The sequence below is a fragment of the Eulemur rufifrons genome, chromosome 4 (assembly GCF_041146395.1).
Source record: "Eulemur rufifrons isolate Redbay chromosome 4, OSU_ERuf_1, whole genome shotgun sequence".
Taxonomy (NCBI): Eukaryota; Metazoa; Chordata; class Mammalia; order Primates; family Lemuridae; genus Eulemur; species Eulemur rufifrons.
In genome coordinates, this window is record NC_090986.1 from 81,033,775 (window position 1) to 81,052,754 (window position 18,980).

Here is an 18,980-nt window from a genome sequence, read left to right on the forward strand (position 1 = left end):
ATCCAGAGGCTTTCTAAAACAGTTGAACAGTTAGAAATTTTTAATAAGTAGTTATTGTTGGAGATAATTAGGCATTAAGCATATAAATCGCAAGTTACCTTTAAATCTATTAATAATTTCTCAGTAACAGAATAAATGTAGATTCAATCTTGATATGTTTATTTTTCTTTCTTTAAATCAAAATGATTTTCTGTATGTTGAAAATACAGATACGGAAAGCAGAAAATTTCAGAAGTTCTTATAAAAGAACTTTAAACTTTTATTATTATTTCTTGGGGGTAGTTTTACTGTGTCTTTCAAAGACTCTTTCAATAAAGATTTTTTGTTTGCTTGTCTGGTTTTAATTCAGTTACAGGTGATTTTTGAACACAGATTTTGATCTATAGGTTTCAGGTTTTTCTTTCAGCTTTGGTTTAATTTTCTTAGTTAACTAAGATTTTATGTTACATATTACTTGTAACCAATGGTTTGTAACATATGTATGTGACCAGAAGATTATCTGTTAACAATCACATTAATTTGAACTTGATGAAAAGCAATATTTTCTATTCTTTACTCATTATAATTTAATAATTACCATCTGTTAAAAACTTACTATATCCTAGGCCTTGTGCTAACTGCCTTATTTTATCTAATTTTTTATTTAACTGGGAATTAATATATTTTTAAGCAAAACCATTTTGATTTGTTCTCATGGAGAGCAAAAGTACTCTAAAAATATATTAAATGTTTAAAAAGTATTTGAAGAATATATTGTTTTACATTGTACTCTTAGTTGTAAATAAATAAGAAGTTTAAAGTACCTCAAGGTTACCATTTATCTCAACACTATACAATAGTATATAGATGAGGAATGAGAAGCTTGATTGAATATGGGGGCTAGGCAAAAATATACATAAAGGAAGTGAGCTAAATGAAGATAACATCAAAGAGTCAATAAATGGTTTCAGTAGGTGACTAAACTGCTGCATGCTTTTCCAAAGGAAAAACAAATGAAGAAATGAGTCCATTAGGTAGACCATGAAGTTCAACCTGGAGAAAGTTGACAGGATAGAGGATGCAGATTTTGAGAAGCCAGAATATTCAATATGAATGACAATATTAGTGGGAGTGAAAAGAGTACATTTGAAAAATAGAAGAAAGTTATGGTTAGGATTTTATCAACATCAGATGTTGGTTCACAAGTGGAATGTGACCATTAAGATGATGGTTAAAAAAGAAGAGGAAAATAGAGTTTTAGGTGGGTCAGAGTGAAAAGAACCTTGGATTTTTATCAAGCAGATATGGATTTGAATTCTGGCCTTTTCACTTAATAACTAAGTGGCATTGGGCAAGATATTAAATTCTCTGAGCCTCAGTGTTTGCATCTGTAGACTGAAGGATACCTTGCAAGACTACTGAGAGGGTTAGAAATAAAGCATACATTACATGCCTTCTAGCAGGCTTTCAGTAGGTAGGGAGTAGTAATTTGAGTAGCTCTAGTCTAATGAGTGACTAGGAGATCTCAGAGTTTTATTGGTATGCATTGGTCATGCAGCTGGGAGTTACTTTCCAGGAATTTCAGAACCAAGTGGGAAATGAAACTATGAACATCACATTTCACACTGGCCATTGAGATGGATTGGAAGCAAGAAGACCAGTTGGCTTTTGCAGGCAACAATTTATGAACTCTGCACTGGCAGTGAAAATAATGAGTTCATTCTGAAAGAAATTTTAGGAGCTAGAATTAGAAGTAGTATTTATGCTGATTAGCTGTGAGATAAGAAAAATCACTTGAGGCCTGGGTTCCTGCATTGGTCAGCTATGTAACGGGTTTCCATTCTCTGAGATCAGGCATGGACCAGTATAGTTTCAAAAGAAAATGTTGAGTTCCAACAGAGTTGTCAATTTCTTTTATCATACTATTTTATTTAAAAAGAACAAACTTTTTTTAACCAAAAATATAGGGAAAAATAACCTCAAACCAAAGGAAGGCCAGTACTTCAGATTGAATACACGTTAGCTTTATAGAAGCTTCACTACATTGTTTAATGTTTCTCATTTCACTACAGATCGGTGAAAACTATCACTTCTTAAACTTGAGAAACACTGAAATAGGAAATGCACAAAAAGAATCAAATTTTGAGAAGAATTAAGATGCCTGGGCCAGCGGCGCAGTGGCTCACGCCTGTAATCCTAGCACTCTGGGAGGCTAAGGCGGGAGGATTGCTTGAGCTTAGGAGTTCGAGACCAGCCTGAGCAAGAGCGAGACCCCGTCTCTACTAAAAAAATAGAAAGAAATTAATTGGACAAATAAAAATATATAGAAAACAAAATTAGCCAGGCATGGTGGCGCATTCCTGTAGTCCCAGCTACTTGGGAGGCTGAGGCGGGAGGATCGCTTGAGCCCAAGAGTTTGAGGTTGCTGTGAGCTAGGCTGATGCCATGGCACTCTAGCCAGGGTGACAGAGCAGGACTCTGCCTCAAAAAAAAAAAAAAAAAAGATCCCTGGATAGGACTAGTAATAATAATAATAATGGCCAGTATTTATTGAGGATTTATTGTGTGTTAGACACTGTTGTGTTTTGCATGTGTTAGCTTGTCAGTATCAAGCAACTAACTTTACTGAAACAAGTGCTTTAATGAATTCTAAGCAAATTATTTAAGGAGTGCAATTTGAAGGGGTAATGAATTCTGAAAGTAATAGAGAAGACCTTTGGTAGAAGTAGCATTTGATCTGAACTATAAAAATGAGTAGAATTTCAGACTTTGATGCCTATCTGAATTTTGTTATCCTCACTGGGTTTGTGGTGCTGCATTCCAGACTGAAAGAGTTTAAGCACCTGGTAGATAATTCTTGCTTCTTGTGGAAACCAGTCCTACTTCTTTCAAATAGAAAAACTACAGAACAGAACAAAAAGGTTAAAGTGAGTTAAGTTTGGAGGTAAAGATATTGGAATGTCACACTGGGGAAACAGTTATGGTAGAAATTCAAAATACCTAGAATTTTTCTTTTTAGCCTGTGTTGAACAGGGGAATGAAATTTAGGGTACTTTTTTTAACAACACAGGGATTGAGTTATTCAGATTTATTTATTCATGGTGATGATAAATTTTATTTACTTTCAGTTTATAGTTCCTTGGATTTAATTTTCTTAGTGATGGATTCTGTTTTAAATAATTTTTAGGTAATTTAAAATTAACTTTTAGGGAAAACTTGAAATATAGTGAGTAAAGAAAGTGTTTTAGCTTAAATCCTCAGCAACTTAATAAAATGAAAATTCATCTCAAATCTCATTTTTACTTATAAACCATGCTGATAATCCTTAAATGTAGGAACAGAATATTTCTTCGTATCTAGTAATGTTACATTGTGTAAGTTTATATTACTTGATGTTTCAATAGGTTTTAATTAAATTTTTTATTGGATTAGGCCTCTTGACCCATATATTGTGTTTTAATGTAATGCTTTTTCCTGTTTTCACCTGGATTCAATGAAATGTTATTTGTTTTTATTTACCAGGAAAGACCGTTGTTTACCTTGTGGCTTTCCATCTGTTCTTTGTTATGTTTGTATGGTCCTATTGGATGACAATTTTCACATCTCCCGCTTCCCCCTCCAAAGAGGTAAATTTAATGTTGGTAAATTACCAAATGCTTTAACTGATTATGGAATTATTTTCCCTTGTGTTACCTTTGTTACAACTTTACATAATGCATTTGTTCTGTTTCCATTCATAAAATTGCCTGGTAACTCTGTACTGTGAACGTGAGTCATCAGCCTATTCTCAGATAGGGTCCACTGACATAGAATAGTAAATGTTTAACTGTACAGAAAAGTTTACTACTTTTCTGCCATGCTGTTTTTTCTTAAATTAAACATATACTTTATATTCCTGGTGTAAAAAGTCTTAAGAGACAGAATTCACTTAGAGAAGTAGAGTTCATTTTTAGGCACCCTCTTAACATTTATATTTTCTCAGGCATGAACAAATATGCTGCAAGTAACAAAAGTGTTTTGATTATGCAAAATACACTGTCTAGGCTATTGCTTTCTACACTTTAATATGACTAGTGTTTCTTCTAATTGGAGGTTCCATTTAGAAAATAATACAGGTTAACATTTGTGTGGAATAAGTTTTACTACCATTGTGTCTCTTGCCTTCCAATAGCCGACTGAATTCCTCCTTCACTGAAAATTTAGTATAGTAAGATGGATAAGAATGTATTCTCTAGGGTTAGGATTGTCTGAGTTTGATTTTGTGCTCTAACACATTACTTAATTTCTCCAAGCTTCAGTTTTCTCATCAAAAAATGGACCTAACAATTGTGCCTGTCTCTGTAGGATGTTTATGAGGATTAAGGGAGTTTGTCCAGGTAAAACTGAACATGTTATTGTACCTGCCACATTAATATTAGATGATGATGATGATGACGACATAATTGTTTCCTTTTGTGTTAAATTCATCAAAATTCATTAAAAATCATAGTCCTGTGTTTAAAAATAATATCAATTTCTTTTTAATGGAGAACATATTTGCAAAAAAGTATGCATGTCATGAGTGTACACCTAATGAAATTGCACAAACTGAACACAGCTGTGTAACCACCACCTGGTTCAGAAAACAGCGTCACCAGCTCCCCATAAGCCCCCTCATGCTTTCTTCCATCCACCCACTTCATGGGAAACCACTCTTCTGCCTTTTGACAGCACAGATTAGCCTTGCTTGTTTTTCTGCTTGATATAAATGGAGTCATGTACTAGTATAGTCATAGTCAGGTAGTTGTCACAGTTATATATGCTTGTGTGTTTGGCTTCTTTCATTAACATTCTATTTGTGGGATTCCATGTTGTTATTATGATTGTAAATCATTCATTCTCATTATTGTTTAATATTCAATTGTGATATGTAACACAATTTATTTACTGGGTCTGCTATTCATGAACATTTGGGTAGCTTCCAGTTTAGGGCCCTTACAAACAGGCTGCTATAAACATTCTAGTGCATGTCTCTTGGGGGAACATGTGTGTATTTCTTTGGAGTCAATGTCTAGGAGTAGAACTACTACATCATGTACTGCATTATGTGTACATTTAACATTAGTGGATAATGCCACACAATCTTTGACCCGCTTTTTCTATTTGATGCTTTTGTTTTAAGAGGTAAACTAAACCATAAGTCAAATTTGGTGTTTCTTCAAATATATCCTTTAGGCATTTGATAATAATTATTTAACCTTTAATATTACAAACTATTATCCATTTCTTAATCTCTAAGTTGACAAGGACCTAATTTTATTTAATCAATTATTAGTAGTGATGGCTATTAAAAACATTAATGTGTAAAAAATAAATAGTTCTTATTACAGGAAATAAGAAATAGAATAAGAAAAACAAATGGTAGGACTTTTGAGAAAACAGTATAGTGTAGAGTTTAAGAACACAGATTCTGGACCCAAACCGCCCAGGTTCAACTCTTACCTCTGTACCTTACTAGCTATGTGACTTTGAAGACTTTCCTTAGCTGATCCCTCCTCCGTAAAGTGAGGGTGATATTAGTATGCATCCAGTGGGATTGCTATAAGGATTGAACCAATTAATAATATATATTTAGTAGCATGTATAAACTGTGTAGAAAAAGGCCTAGCACATAATAAGTACCATCTAATTGTTATTTTTTCTTTTTTGGTTGTTGTTTTGACATACTGCATCCATTTAGCATCCAGAGTTAAGCCTTTATATATATCCACTTCACCCTTCATTCTCCCCTAAGTTCATCTCACTGCCCAAGCCTGTATCTAATGGCTGCTATGGCACTCTCCATTTACCCTGCCATAGAACTTATCATCTGGTATTGTAATTGCCTGTTTACTGATGTGCATCACCTTATAAAATTGTAAATTTTGTGAGGACAGAAATATTTCCATTGTGTTCTCCACTATATCCCTCCCCCCACTATCTGTAACATAGTGGGTGTTCAAGAACTACCGAAGGAATTATTAAATCCTCAAGGGCTAGCTAAGCTAAGCTCTAGTAACAACGAAGAACAAGAATTTAAGATTCTTTCTCACTAGGCACACAATGTGCTGAGCGAGATAGCCCCATATAAGCAGTTACAAAGCTGTGAGATCGATGCTAATATTACTGTCTTGGGAGGACTCTGTTAGCCCAGAGGTTAGAGCAACGCTTGGGAATCAGGTCTGGGGAAATTGATTGGGTCTATAAAATTTTAAGGAAGGTAAGTTATGAATACAGAGTTTTTTCAGGCATCAAGTACTGATTAAGCACACATTGTATGTCAGACTCTGCTAGGCTCAGAGAATAAAAAGAACAAGACAGACATTAATGTGTCTTTACATTTTAAAGGGAGAAACAGATGATAAACTGTAAACAAACAAATAAGATAATTTTAGAAAATTTAGATGAATTTAGAAGAAGAGCTTGGTAATGTGATAGAGCATAACAGAGGAAAAAGCGACTTTGGTGGGGGGAGAAAACCTAGATAGTGTGGTCAAAGAAATGTTCTCTGAGGAAGTGGCATTTAAGCTAGCTCTTAAGTATCTCTTCCCCCAAGCGTTTTGGAAGAAAATCTTTGTTGTTTACTCCTCTATCCTCATTGCCTTGAATCAGACCTAGTGTGTAACAGGCATGTTGATACAGACATGAAGGAATGGTGAGGCGCAGGCAGCCTGGGAGTAGCTGGCAGGCATCTCACGCCCCCAGATGTCATCTTTCCTGAAAAGAAAATGTGGTCCTGTCACATCTCTGGCTATAATCCTACAGAGGTTGCCAGTCAGCTGCAAGATAAAACTCATGCCCATTCACATGGTATGCAAGACCCTTCGTGAACTGAAATCCTGACTCCACTCCATTGCTTCTGTCTGGAACTCTATGCCCAAGCAAAGTGTGGCCCTGATACACCATATTACTTTCACAGCCTTGTGATTTCTATTTGCTGTTCCCATTGCCTTGGCTGTTCTCTTTCCTTGTCTGCCATCCCAGAAGATTCCTATTTATCTTTCAAAACTTAGGTATTATTGCCTTCAAGAAACTTTTATTGATAGCTCCCACTGCCTGCCAAGGGAGCTTTTATCATATCTTACAATGTATTATTAATGTTGTACTTAATATGCTGATTTGTATTTGTAATTCTTTGTTTACATGGCTAACTTCCCTGCTAGATTGTAGGAATGTACTTTTTGAAGGCAAAGATTGTTTTTATTCATCTTTGGATCCCTGATATCTGAGACAGTGCCTAGCTCTTAATTGGTATTTAATATATATTTAAATGGAACCATCTGAATACTGAATTTAAGATAATAATGGCATTTCATAGTTTGAATTCTGTTCAGTAGTTTTGAAAGAAAAGTAGACTTTTAGTACTAATTCAAAAGTCAAATCTATTTTAATTTTGGTTTTATTGCATTCCTCATCTAAAATTCTGGTGTCTCTTGAAATTTTTATTTTGTTTAAGCTTTTCATCATTTTATAACCTTAGTTCTTAAGGAAAAGTAATGATGTTAAGTAATAGAAGAGAGACCAGGCTGAGGTCTGGGATACTTGCCAAAGGGAAATCTGTTGAGATTTTACAAGGAAATTATAAAATTTGAACAGAATATCTCCCATCCACATATATATATATATTTAACATCATACAATGTGCTTTTTATACTCTGCTATGAATGTGTAAGAGACACATCATATCAGGGAAGGATTTTCTAACAAGTTAAAATTCTCTTAATAGAGAATGAGGCCAGGTGCAGTGGAATCTTAGCATTTTGGGAGTCCAAGGCAGGAGTATCGCTGGAGCCCAGGAGTTTGAGACCAGCCTAGGCAATAATGAAACCACATCTATACAAAAAATAGAAAAATTAGCTGGGCATAATGCCTTACACCTGTAGTCCCAGCTACTCGGGATACTGAGGCAGGAGGATCGCTTGAGCCCAGGAGTTGGAGGCTGCACTGAGCTGTGATGACACCACTGCACTCTAGCCCAGGCAACAGAGCGAGATCCTGTCTCCAAAAACCAAAAAAAAAAAAAAGAGAGAGAGAGAGTGAGTATGAGCCATCTTGGCCAGGCACCATGGTTCACCCCTGTAATCTCAGCAGTTTGGGAGTCTGAGGCAGGGGGATCGCTTGAGGTCAGGAGTTCAAGACCAGCCTGGGCAATATAGTGAGACCCTGTCTCTATAAAAAATTTGAAAATTAGGTGAGCAGGGTGGCATGCACCTATATTTCTAGCTACTTGGAAGGCTGAGACAGTAGAATAGCTTGAGCCTAGGAGTTCGAGGTTATAGTGAGCTGTGATCACGCCACTGCACTCCAGCCTGGGTGACAGAGTTGAGACCCTGTCTCTAAATAAATAAATAAACACAATAAAGACTGATAGAAACTTAGAGTTCCTGGTTACATGAAATGAGGGTCCTTGAAATGTTGGGATGGCACATGAAAAGAAGAGCAACTGAATGAGTACTTTGTAAGGAAATTACTATTAAAGAAATGAACTAGAGGCTGGCTACACCATGGAAACAAATACTAAGAAATGAAAACAAACAGCTCTATCAAGAAATCTCTCCTTGAGAAAGGGCAACTATGCTTGCCTTGACAATTCTCAGAAATTGGTTAGCTTTTAAAAGCTAAAGATGGTCAAAGAATGACTTGTTGACCTCATTGAGATGTGGCCAGAAAATAGTGGGATCCATGCATGTGATTTAGCCTCTTACCTACAGCAAGTCTTTAGACATCCTTCTAAAAATTCAAAATTAAAAATCTCTTGACAATAACTTTTTTTTTAAGGGGAGGGAGAGTGAGAAGGGGTTAAATTTCCTTAGGTTTTTTTTTTTTGAGACAGAGTCTTACTCTGTTGCCCTGGGTAGAGTGCAGTGACGTTATCGTAGCTCACTGCAGCCTCAAACTCCGGGGATCAAGTGATCCTCCTGCCTCAGCCTCTGGAGTAGCTGGTACTACAGGCACTTGTCATGATGCCCAGCTAATTTTTCTGTTTTTAGAGACAGGGTCTCTGTTTAGTAGAGACAGGGTCTTGCTCTTGCTCAGACTGGTCTCACACCTAAGCTCAAGTAATCCTCCTGCCTCAGCCTCCCAGAGTGCTAGGAGTACAGGCGTGAGCCACCACGCCTGGCCAACAGTAACTTTTAAACAAAATTTTTACTAATAGAAAATATGTATTTTGCCTTTTTGGTGGAGGAATTTAATTTTATCTTTAAAAATAAAGATGCAAAAATATTTAGTTCATATTCTTTGCCAGCATTAGTTTAGAGGGCAGATATTTTTTAATCTGCCAAAGGTATGTAGTTTTTGTTAAAATTTACTTGATTTATCTACTTAAATTTGAAGACAAGTTTTGCCTTCAGAAAAGGAAAGTATTTGGGGATTTTTTTTTCCTGTTCTAAATTAATCTGTTTTCCTGCGCATGATAATTAACATCATGAGATTGAAAAAATTTTTTAATTTAATATTTTTTTCTTTTTTTGTAGTTCCACTTGTCCAATTCCGAAAAGGAACGTTATGAAAAAGAATTCAGCCAGGAAAGACAACAAGAAATTTTGAGAAGAGCAGCAAGAGTCTTACCTATCTATACCACATCAGCTTCAAGAAGTAAGAAAAACAAATCTGAAGCTTTCTTGCCCAAAGGAGTTTTAAAATATGTTTATTTCTGCCAGGGTGTATTAAATGGATACTATGAATGCCACAGATAACATCTGTAGGAACAAGATTTTCCTGTTTTCTGCATCTTGTGTGGTATTTCAGATATGTAGATACACACATATGTCAACATAGATTCTTAAGGGGCTCACTGTAATATGAATCTCTTTTCTGTGCCTGTTTCCCACCCCTTCATGGCTGAAAATTTCAAATATTATTCTTAGCAATCCATCATTTGGAAATTCTAGTTTGAATTTGAATATTGTGTTTCATCTCTGAATAGTTTTAAAGAATCCAAGAATACGCTCAGAATGGGAGGAAGTAAAAGACACAAAGGGGAAGAAATTTGTTCAAGTTTCTAAGGCCAGTGTTCCAAGAGTCAGGCTGTGAGCTGAGGTTTGCCTGGCTCAGAGCTTGTGTTTCCCCGTCGCGACCGCCTCCAGTGAGATGCACAACGGCAGCTTCCTTTTCTTAGCTTTGAGCCTTATGACAGGGAGGGGTCTGTGAGTGGCCAAGCTGGTCATTTAAATATAGGAAATTATTTTAAATTATGTATTATATGCCATGTTAATTGGTTCAAATGCCAGATAACAGCTGCTTAACAGTTACTCCGTTCTAAGTGCTTTATATGTATGAACTCATTTAAACTTAACTCTGTGAGGTGTAGACTACAGTCCCATTTTACAGATGAGGAAACTGAGACACAATGAGGTTAAGTAACCTGTTCAAGGTCATGCAGGTAGCATGTGAACAAAACTAGGATTTACATCCAGGTGCTGACTCTAGAACCCACTAGGCTTCTCAGCTCCAAGGGGAAATAGGAGATTTACCTTTGTGTAGCTAGGTACAAGGTGTAACTCAAGAAAATTTAAAGTGTCTATAAGACTTTAGGAGGGGATAGTTGACCAACTTTTTAATTTTTGTTGCACTTAATACTGTCCTTTTTGCATAACTAAATATATTTTGATATACAATGAAAATATAGATTACAGATTAAACCCCAACTTTTCCATTACTAGTGCACAGTGTGAGTCACTTAAACTTTCTAAGCCCTAGTTTCCTCATTTTAAAATAAGGATAATAATATTTACATCACAGAGTCAGTGAAAGTATTAAATGAGATAATATACTTAAAGCACTTAGTATAGATATTGGCACATAATAAATTTTTCATAAATTTCATTTTCAGTAAATGACAGCCAATTTAAAATAATCCTTTTTTGTATTTAATTCTGAAAGATCTGGTTTACAATAATTGTTAGCAATTATAGTTCTATGGATTAGGTGTTTTTAACCCAAAATCTAAGATTTCAGAGAATTGATAACCCCTGAGATCATATGCAGAGTTTTGGGTACATGTAGTTTTAAAAGTAGCCCATTCATAGCAAGATCTTCTGATTTTTTTTTTAGGCAGTACATGTGCCCCTAAAAGTAAAGAGCCACTAATGTAAAAACTTTACTCTTAAAGCTTTACTAGTTTTCATTAATTATAATGGCTTTCCTCTAATCTGAATAATACCCATCATCTGTTGAGAATTATGCTAAGCATTTTACTTGTGATTATTTCAGTCCTCATTACAACTCTGAGAGAGGTGCTGCACTTGTGCCCATTTTAAAGATGAAATCATGTAGCCCAAGTCTCTTAGTGGCCAGGCCTGGGGTTCATGCATGTCCTCTCTTCTGACTCCAGGCGGAGTCTGCACTCTTGAGCACCATTTTGTACTGCATTTCTACTGCTTAGAATTCCAACCCTTACGGGGTTTGCTTCTTTTTTGTTATCATAGAAGTAATACCTATTTATTCTTTCAAAAACAAAATTACAGAAATGCATATTGAAGAAAGCAGGCCTTTCGGATATCAGAGGTTAGTGTCTTCTTTCTAAGAGTAATGGAGGCCGGGCGTGGTGGCTCACGCCTGTAATCCTAGCACTCTGGGAGGCCGAGGTGGGCGAATCGTTTGAGCTCAGGAGTTCGAGACCAGCCTGAGCAAGAGCGAGACTCCACCTCTACTAAAAATAGAAAGAAATTATATGGACAGCTAAATATATATATAGAAAAAATTAGCCGGGCACGGTGGCGCATGCCTGTAGTCCCAGCTACTCGGGAGGCTGAGACAGGAGGATCGCTTGAGCTCAGGAGTTTGAGGTTGCTGTGAGGTAGGCTGACGCCACGGCACTCACTCTAGCCTGGACAACAGAGTGAGACTCTGTCTCAAAAAAAAAAAAAAAAAAAAAAAAAAAAAATAAGAGTAATGGAGCTGCCTTCACAGAGGGAATTGGGGCTCGAGTACAGAGATGGGAGAGACTTTTCACTGAATTTCTTTTTGTGCTTTTTTGAACCTTATGGACATATTCAGATAACAAAACGAGTCCTTCTATACTTTCTCCCCTCCACAATCTGGATCTCACCAACCTCTGTCTCAAGCTTTGTCTTACCCTATTTCCCTGAGCATCCTGTGTTTTAAATTGTGCTAAATCATCCAGTCCTTTTCCACTGTTTTTGTGTTTGTTTGTTTGTTTTGTTTGTTTTTTTGGTGTTTTTCTCTGCCTGGAATGATTATTTTCTCCTTTCTAAATCCAGTTTAAAGTTTTAATTCAATGTTCGTCTCTTTTCAACTCAGTTCTATATTTCTATTTACTTTACCAAGAAGTAATTTTTTTTTTTTTTTTGAGACAGGGTCTTGCTTTGTTACCTAGGTGCTAGAGTACAGTTGCATCGTCATAGCTCACTGTAACCTCAAACTTTTGGGCTCAAGTGATCCTCCTGCCTCAGCTCCTGAGTAGCTGGGACTCCAGGGATGCACCACCACACGCTGCTTATTTTTGTATTTTTTATAGACACAGGGTGTCTGTGTTGCTCAGCCTAGTCTCAAACGCCTGGCCTCAAGTGATCTTCCCACTTTGTATTCCCAAGTGCTAGAATTCTAGGTGTGAGCCAACACACCCAGCCAGGAAGTGATTTTTGAAGTCTACTCTGAACTTGATTCTTACCTTGTAGATCACAAATCACTGCTTTGTAGTTATTTGTGTTCCTCTGAACTTCTTAACTTTAGTCTTAAGCCCCTGGCAATTGGGAATTTCTCTCATTGTCCCTACACAGTGTCTCACAAAATAGGCACTCAGAAGGTCTTGCCGAATGAATCTATTCCTGGGTGTTCTCTGTGTTGGCTATTTACCCATTTTCTGATTTCCTTAGTCTTCTCTCTTTCATTGATTTTCCCCACCAACAAATGTGACTTTATTTTTTGTCATAAATAATATTTATCATTGATAGTAGTAGTATCATAAGGATAATAACTGATTTGAGAATCTGATATTTTCTAGAAGATTTAGTTTTAATACAGTAATCCTTATACTTGATATTATTTGCATTTACAGATGAGGAAATTGACACTCTTAGAAAGTAAGGTACTGACCCAAGGTTACAAGCTGGTGAGTGGGAGAACTGGTATCAGACCTAACTGATGACAGAGCCCTGCTGCTTCCAAGCAGCACACTGTCAGTATGCCTTTGCAGACCCTGACTTTTCTCAGTCTGTCTCTTACATCTTGATATCTTCATTCTCATCCTTTCTTATATTTACAGAGATTCATGACCTTTTTCTTCTTTTCTTTCCCAGTTTGCTCCTAAAAATCTTGTTCTTCACTTAATAAATTCCGACCAGTTTCTTCGCTCTGCCTTCAGGTATATTTCAAAGTATGTCTCCTTTTAAAAAGAACAACAAAAATTTGGTTCTGATGCTGGTTTAACTACCATTCTGTTTTCTTTTCTCTTTGTTTGTAGATCATCTTTTAAATGTTCTATACCCAGGGCTTCACTTCCTTCTAGCGAATTCCATCCATCAGGTTTTCATTCTCCCTAACTATGTTCAGTGGCTTTTTGTCATTCTGACTTCTTAAAGAGCTTTCCTCTTTGTGTTTTTCTGTTCTGGTTCTGTTTTTGTGTCCTTGAATGATTTTTTTTTCCTCCCACATTTTTTGTATTCTCCTATTTCTTAACTTCACAAGGGTGCCTTGCCCCTGTTCTTCTTTCTGTACTGTCCTTTAAGCTGTTATTTTTAACCATGGAATTCTAACACCTCAATCTTGTGATCTTTAATTTAGTCTCATAATTTGATTTTCTTTAATAGTTGTCAGAAATGAGTTACCTGCTTAATAATAGGATTAGAACAGATTCAAGGATGTTTTCATATTAGTACTCACATTCCAAAGCCTTTCTTGTGTGTCAGGCAAAGGGGTGGAGTTGCAGCTGCATACACGGATCGCATGTCTACAGAGTGGCCTGTAATCCAGCTGCACCCCAGGGTATAGCGTCCTTCCTGTTTCCGAGTGGGGAGCTGCAGACCAGTGTATGCAGTAGCCATTATCAAACCTTCAGCATTCACCTTGGGATGTACCTTTCAATTCAGCATCTCTAGGTATCACTAGAGCTCCATTCTTGTATTTCCAGCTTCCAAAGGTTAGCTATGCTTGATTGACCTATTATCCAAAGCTTCCGGCTCATACAAAACTGGATTCATCATTTAAAACCTAATACCAAGGAGGCGGGAGGCAAAAGTCTGCCTTGTTCACCTTTATATTCTCAGCATCTAGCAGTATTTGTCACATGGTAGAAACTCTGTAAATATTTGTCAAATGAATGAGTGAATGAAAAACACCACACCTCTACCCAAATCCAGCCCTTTTGTCCTTGGCGGCATCATTCTTCTCACTGCCCTAGACTAGAAACTGATGTTTCCTTTGCTGCTTTTACTTCATTGCAGTCTATTCAGTCATCAAGCCTCGTCTTCATACAAGGCATGTTTGGTTTAATTCCATCTCAGAGCCTAGTTATTTAATAATTTCAGATTCTGCAATGTCAGAATGTTGAGTGGAAGAGGTGTAGAGGAAAGGGAAAATAAGACACTTGGCTTCTCATCTTGGTCTTACTACTCATGTAGCCATATAACCTTGGACAGAGTACTTTCTTTAAGTTTTGGAGTGTTTTTAATCTGTAAAGTGAAGAGATTTAACTAGGAAATCTCTAAAGTCCATTATAGCTCTACTTTTTCTACATCGTATGGTTTTACCTCTGTAGTGCCTATACCAGGCAAGGTATTATAAGAAGGCCCTCAGTAAAATATAACTTATTTATTTAGTAAGTAGATGTTTGTGTAAATTCCCTTTGTCCTAAAATTTTCATTTAAATTATAAAAGTATTACATGCCCGTGATTTAAAAAAATTTTTTTAGGAGCACCAAATAAAGAATGAGTCTACCCATCATCTGTGGCACCATTCCCCCGAAGCTACTACCTTTTCTTGTGTATCCTAGCAGAAATGTTTTATACATGACTGAGTATTGCAAAACTGATATACAATTAGCATATTTTAACAATTAGAGTGGATAAATATTAACCAATACAAATTTGGTTACCTGGATAGAGCTTTCTGTCAGCTATAGTTTCTAACATTGCTTCAAAGTATACTTTGTGTTGTGTATAGTAATTCACATCTGGAAGATGTATGCATTTTATTGGGATATGGTATATGGCTGTACATGTAAAAAGAAAGAAATACACTTTTCTTTTTATAGATGGAAACTCACTACATATTCAAACTATCATAAGATTTGCTTTTTTTTCCATTTAATATATTTGCATTTTTCCACGTTAGGGTTGTCAAAACCCAAAATTTCAAAAAATTGAGTTTTAAAGATCTAATTGGCTTTTTCTTTTCTTTTTTTTTTTTTTTTTTTTTTGAGACAGAGTCTCGCCCTGTTGCCTGGGCTAGGGTGTAGTGGCATCATCATATCTTACTACAACCTTAAACTTCCTGGCCTCAAGCCATCCTCCTGCCTCAGTCTGTCTAGTAGCTGGGACTACAGGTGTGTGCCACCACACCCAGCTAATTTTTCTATTTTTGTAGAGATGGGGTCTTGCTCTTGCTCAGGCTGGTCTTGAATTTCTGACCTCAAGTGATCCTCTTGCCTCGGCCTCCCGAGTGCTAGGATTACAGGTGTGAGTGACCTTGGCCAGCCTAATTGGCTTTTATTAAAGATTTGTGAACCAGGCAGCATCCAGTCTGCAAAACAGAAAGGAGCTCTGACGAGTTGAACAGCGGGTATGGGCTTTATTGGCATAAAAGGCTAAAGAAAGCAGAAACAAGGAATAAAAAGCAGATTGGTCGTTTCATACTTATTTTCCTCTTATGGGCATAAGCAAAATTTTGTTGGCTTAATGAGATTTGGGTATCATCTTTCTCCTAATGTCTCAGAAGGTCAGCTCTTACAAGTGAACAACTTAGATTCAGTTTGGTGATGTAGACCCTTGGCATGAGTGACTCCATTTTGGGTCTGCTCTCTTTTCTTTAACAGGATATAACTGTGTTTTGTATGAAAAATTCTTGTTAAAGTCTCCACAGTATTTCACTGTGTGAATATACCAAAAAATGCTTAAGTGTTTTCATAATTCAAGTTATTCCTAGTGTTTTAATAAGAACAATGCTGAGATGAACATCTCTATACCTCACTATTCCTTGAACAAGCCAAGCATGTCCTAACCTCAGGTCTGTTCCCTCTGATTAGAATCATGATTTTCCCAGATAGTTATGTAGCTATCTTGGGATATCTCACTAACTCATTTCTTTCTATATCAGTTTTCTCATATGTTTCTAAAATTACAGTGCCCAATTCCACTTCTCTGCTGTCTTGCCACCATTGTGTAATACACTATTTATTTTGTTAACTTTTTATTACTCCCCAGCTCCTCCAGTAGAATGAAAGCTCCATGAAAGCAAGGATTTTTGCCTAGAACAACATCTGACACCCAGTAGGTGTTCAGTATCTTTTGAACAAATGAAAGTATGTATTAGGCAACAGTACCGTACATTAGAATTTAGTGGTAAACAATTCAGAGGTTTTTTTTTTTTAAGAAATGCAGTCTCAATTTTACTGTTTTTCTAGGGTAGGGATGGCAGATAAAAGGTGTGTGTGTGTGTTTGTTTTTTTTTAAATAAAGCCATTTCAGAATTCCACACACAGAATCCCATAGGATGTCTTAAAGTATGAAGATAAATTTTGATATTAGTATAGGCACTATGGTATAATAGAAAAAAACACTGGATTTGGGACTTAGTAAATCTAAGTTCTGGTCTAGTTCTGCCACTCATCTTGGTGTTTGACTGTATATAAGTCATTTATATGCTTTGATCTACTTTTTCATCTGAAAATTGCTAAGAAAACTGCATTTCTGCTGTTCTGTTTCTTTACGTTTTGATTTGAGAATCTCTTCAGTACATTTTGGTATTATTTTGAAATTATTAATTGTCAATTGCCCAAAGTTGTTTATTAGAAAAACAAAGGCAGGTTTTATAGTCAAATTAGTTAAGCTTGTACATCCTTCAAGATCTTCCTTTCACTTCTTTCATACAGCGATCAGATATTGTGAAAAATGTCAGTTGATTAAACCTGATCGGGCGCATCACTGCTCAGCTTGTGACGTGTAAGTGTTACTCATTTGCTTTTGTTTAAACCCAGCACTGGAAATTAGTGATGGGAGAATAGAAGGGGGAGAAATATTTTACATGCTTTATACTTAGCAAAACACTTCATCCTCACCCATTATTTGCTATGCACTCAGGGCTAACAGAAATACTTACATAAGCTAGAATATACCCAGAAGTAATCTTTGTTGATAATTTCTATACCAGTTGATAGAATTTTCTTTAAATATGCTTTCTCTGCTTGTACTTGATATAATATTGATGAGCAAGTATTAATAACCCGCTTGAGAAAGATAACTTTATTTGCTGGATTAAAAAGGCCATGTTGACAGTTTCCTTATTTTTGTTAATACTGATATTAAAACCTAAGAAAAACACCAAAGTAATTTCATTATTGTTTTAAATTACTCTCTGTGACATTTCTCCTAGAAAAATATGGAAAAAACTTAAGTCTGTGAGTGCATGTGAGAAAGTAATATGTTGAAGGAAAGATCACTAGTTTGGGAATCCCAACTAATCCTTGATTTTTAGCTAGAAACTACTTAACTTTCTGGGTATTAGATTACTCATTTGTTGTATTATTTGAGATAATCTGTAGTCTAACTTTATATAAATATAGAATATGTACATTAGTAGGGAGGCAAATTTTGGGTTTTGTATTATTATTGCTTATTATAATAAATATGGTAGTACTTATTCATGGTGTTAAATTTTATAAAATATGTAGGAAAAATAACCATCTCCAAGCCCATCATTGTGAATGTTTTGACTTACTTGCTTCTCAAGTTTTATTTTTATGACCTGCACATGTTTAAAATAACATAGGGATCCATCTGTATTGCATTTTATCTCCTTTAGCTAATTTGTTAGCTAGACTTATCTAACGTCCCAATTATTGTGCATCAGATCTCAATATTAAAATGTCATTTGATGTTGCCAGATGCAACTGAATATGCTTAGGTGAATTCGCAGTGTAAAACATAATGACCTCTTACCTATGAAAATACTCGTGGAAGTATCAGAAGTTTTCTCTAACCTAATGTTTCTGGGTTGATTCTCTTAAGGTGTAGTTGTAAAGGGAAAATTTTAAGTCAAAAGAAAATTATGAGAAATTACATTTAGGCGAATTTTTCTTATGCTTATTTGTTTCTTAGATGTATTCTTAAGATGGATCATCACTGTCCTTGGTATGTATAAAAAACAGAGAAAATTGCATTAAGGGAATGGGGAGGTGGGAAGGAGAAAATGTAGAGTAACTTGCTTCAGTATTCCTAAATTTTTTTTTTTTTTTTTTTTGAGACAGAGTCTCACTCTGGTGCCCGGGCTAGAGTGCCGTGGCGTCAGCCTAGCTCACAGCAACCTCAAACTCCTGGGCTCAAGCGATCCTTCTGCCTCAGCCTCCCAAGTAGCTGGGACTACAGGCATGTGCTACCATGCCCGGCTAATTTTCTGTAGATATTTTAGCTGCCCATATAATTTCTTTCTATTTTTAGTAGAGACGGGGTCTTGCTCTTGCTCAGGCTGGCAGTATTTCTAAATTTTGAAGGTCAATTTAATTACTCATAGATACTAAGATTGATCTATTTATATGCCTATATATGTACATATTTATATTAAATGTTTTCATTTAAAAATATCTTCTGATATTATTAACCCAAACAACAATTTATTAAGAATTAACATTAAAATCCCACATTCCTTATAGAATTTTTTTTGTCCCTGAGACGGTCTCACTCTGTTGCCCAGGCTGGAGTGCAGTGGCATCATCATAGCTCACTGCAACCTCAAGTTCCTGGGCTCAAGCGATCCTCCTGCCTCATCCTGCCTCAGCCTGTCAAGTAGCTGGGACTATAGGCGTGCA

General features: G+C 36.1%; 1 protein-coding gene across 1 annotated transcript in view; it reads left to right on the plus strand.

Annotated features, from left to right (window-relative positions):
• ZDHHC20 (zinc finger DHHC-type palmitoyltransferase 20) overlaps positions 1 to 18,980 on the plus strand; it is a 65,025-nt gene that overhangs the window by 25,726 nt on the left and 20,319 nt on the right. The window contains exons 3-6 of the mRNA XM_069467441.1: positions 3,502 to 3,605; positions 9,474 to 9,594; positions 17,049 to 17,118; positions 18,274 to 18,306. Of these exons, the coding sequence (XP_069323542.1) occupies positions 3,502 to 3,605; positions 9,474 to 9,594; positions 17,049 to 17,118; positions 18,274 to 18,306 (328 nt within the window). The remainder of the gene's footprint in view (positions 1 to 3,501; positions 3,606 to 9,473; positions 9,595 to 17,048; positions 17,119 to 18,273; positions 18,307 to 18,980) is intronic.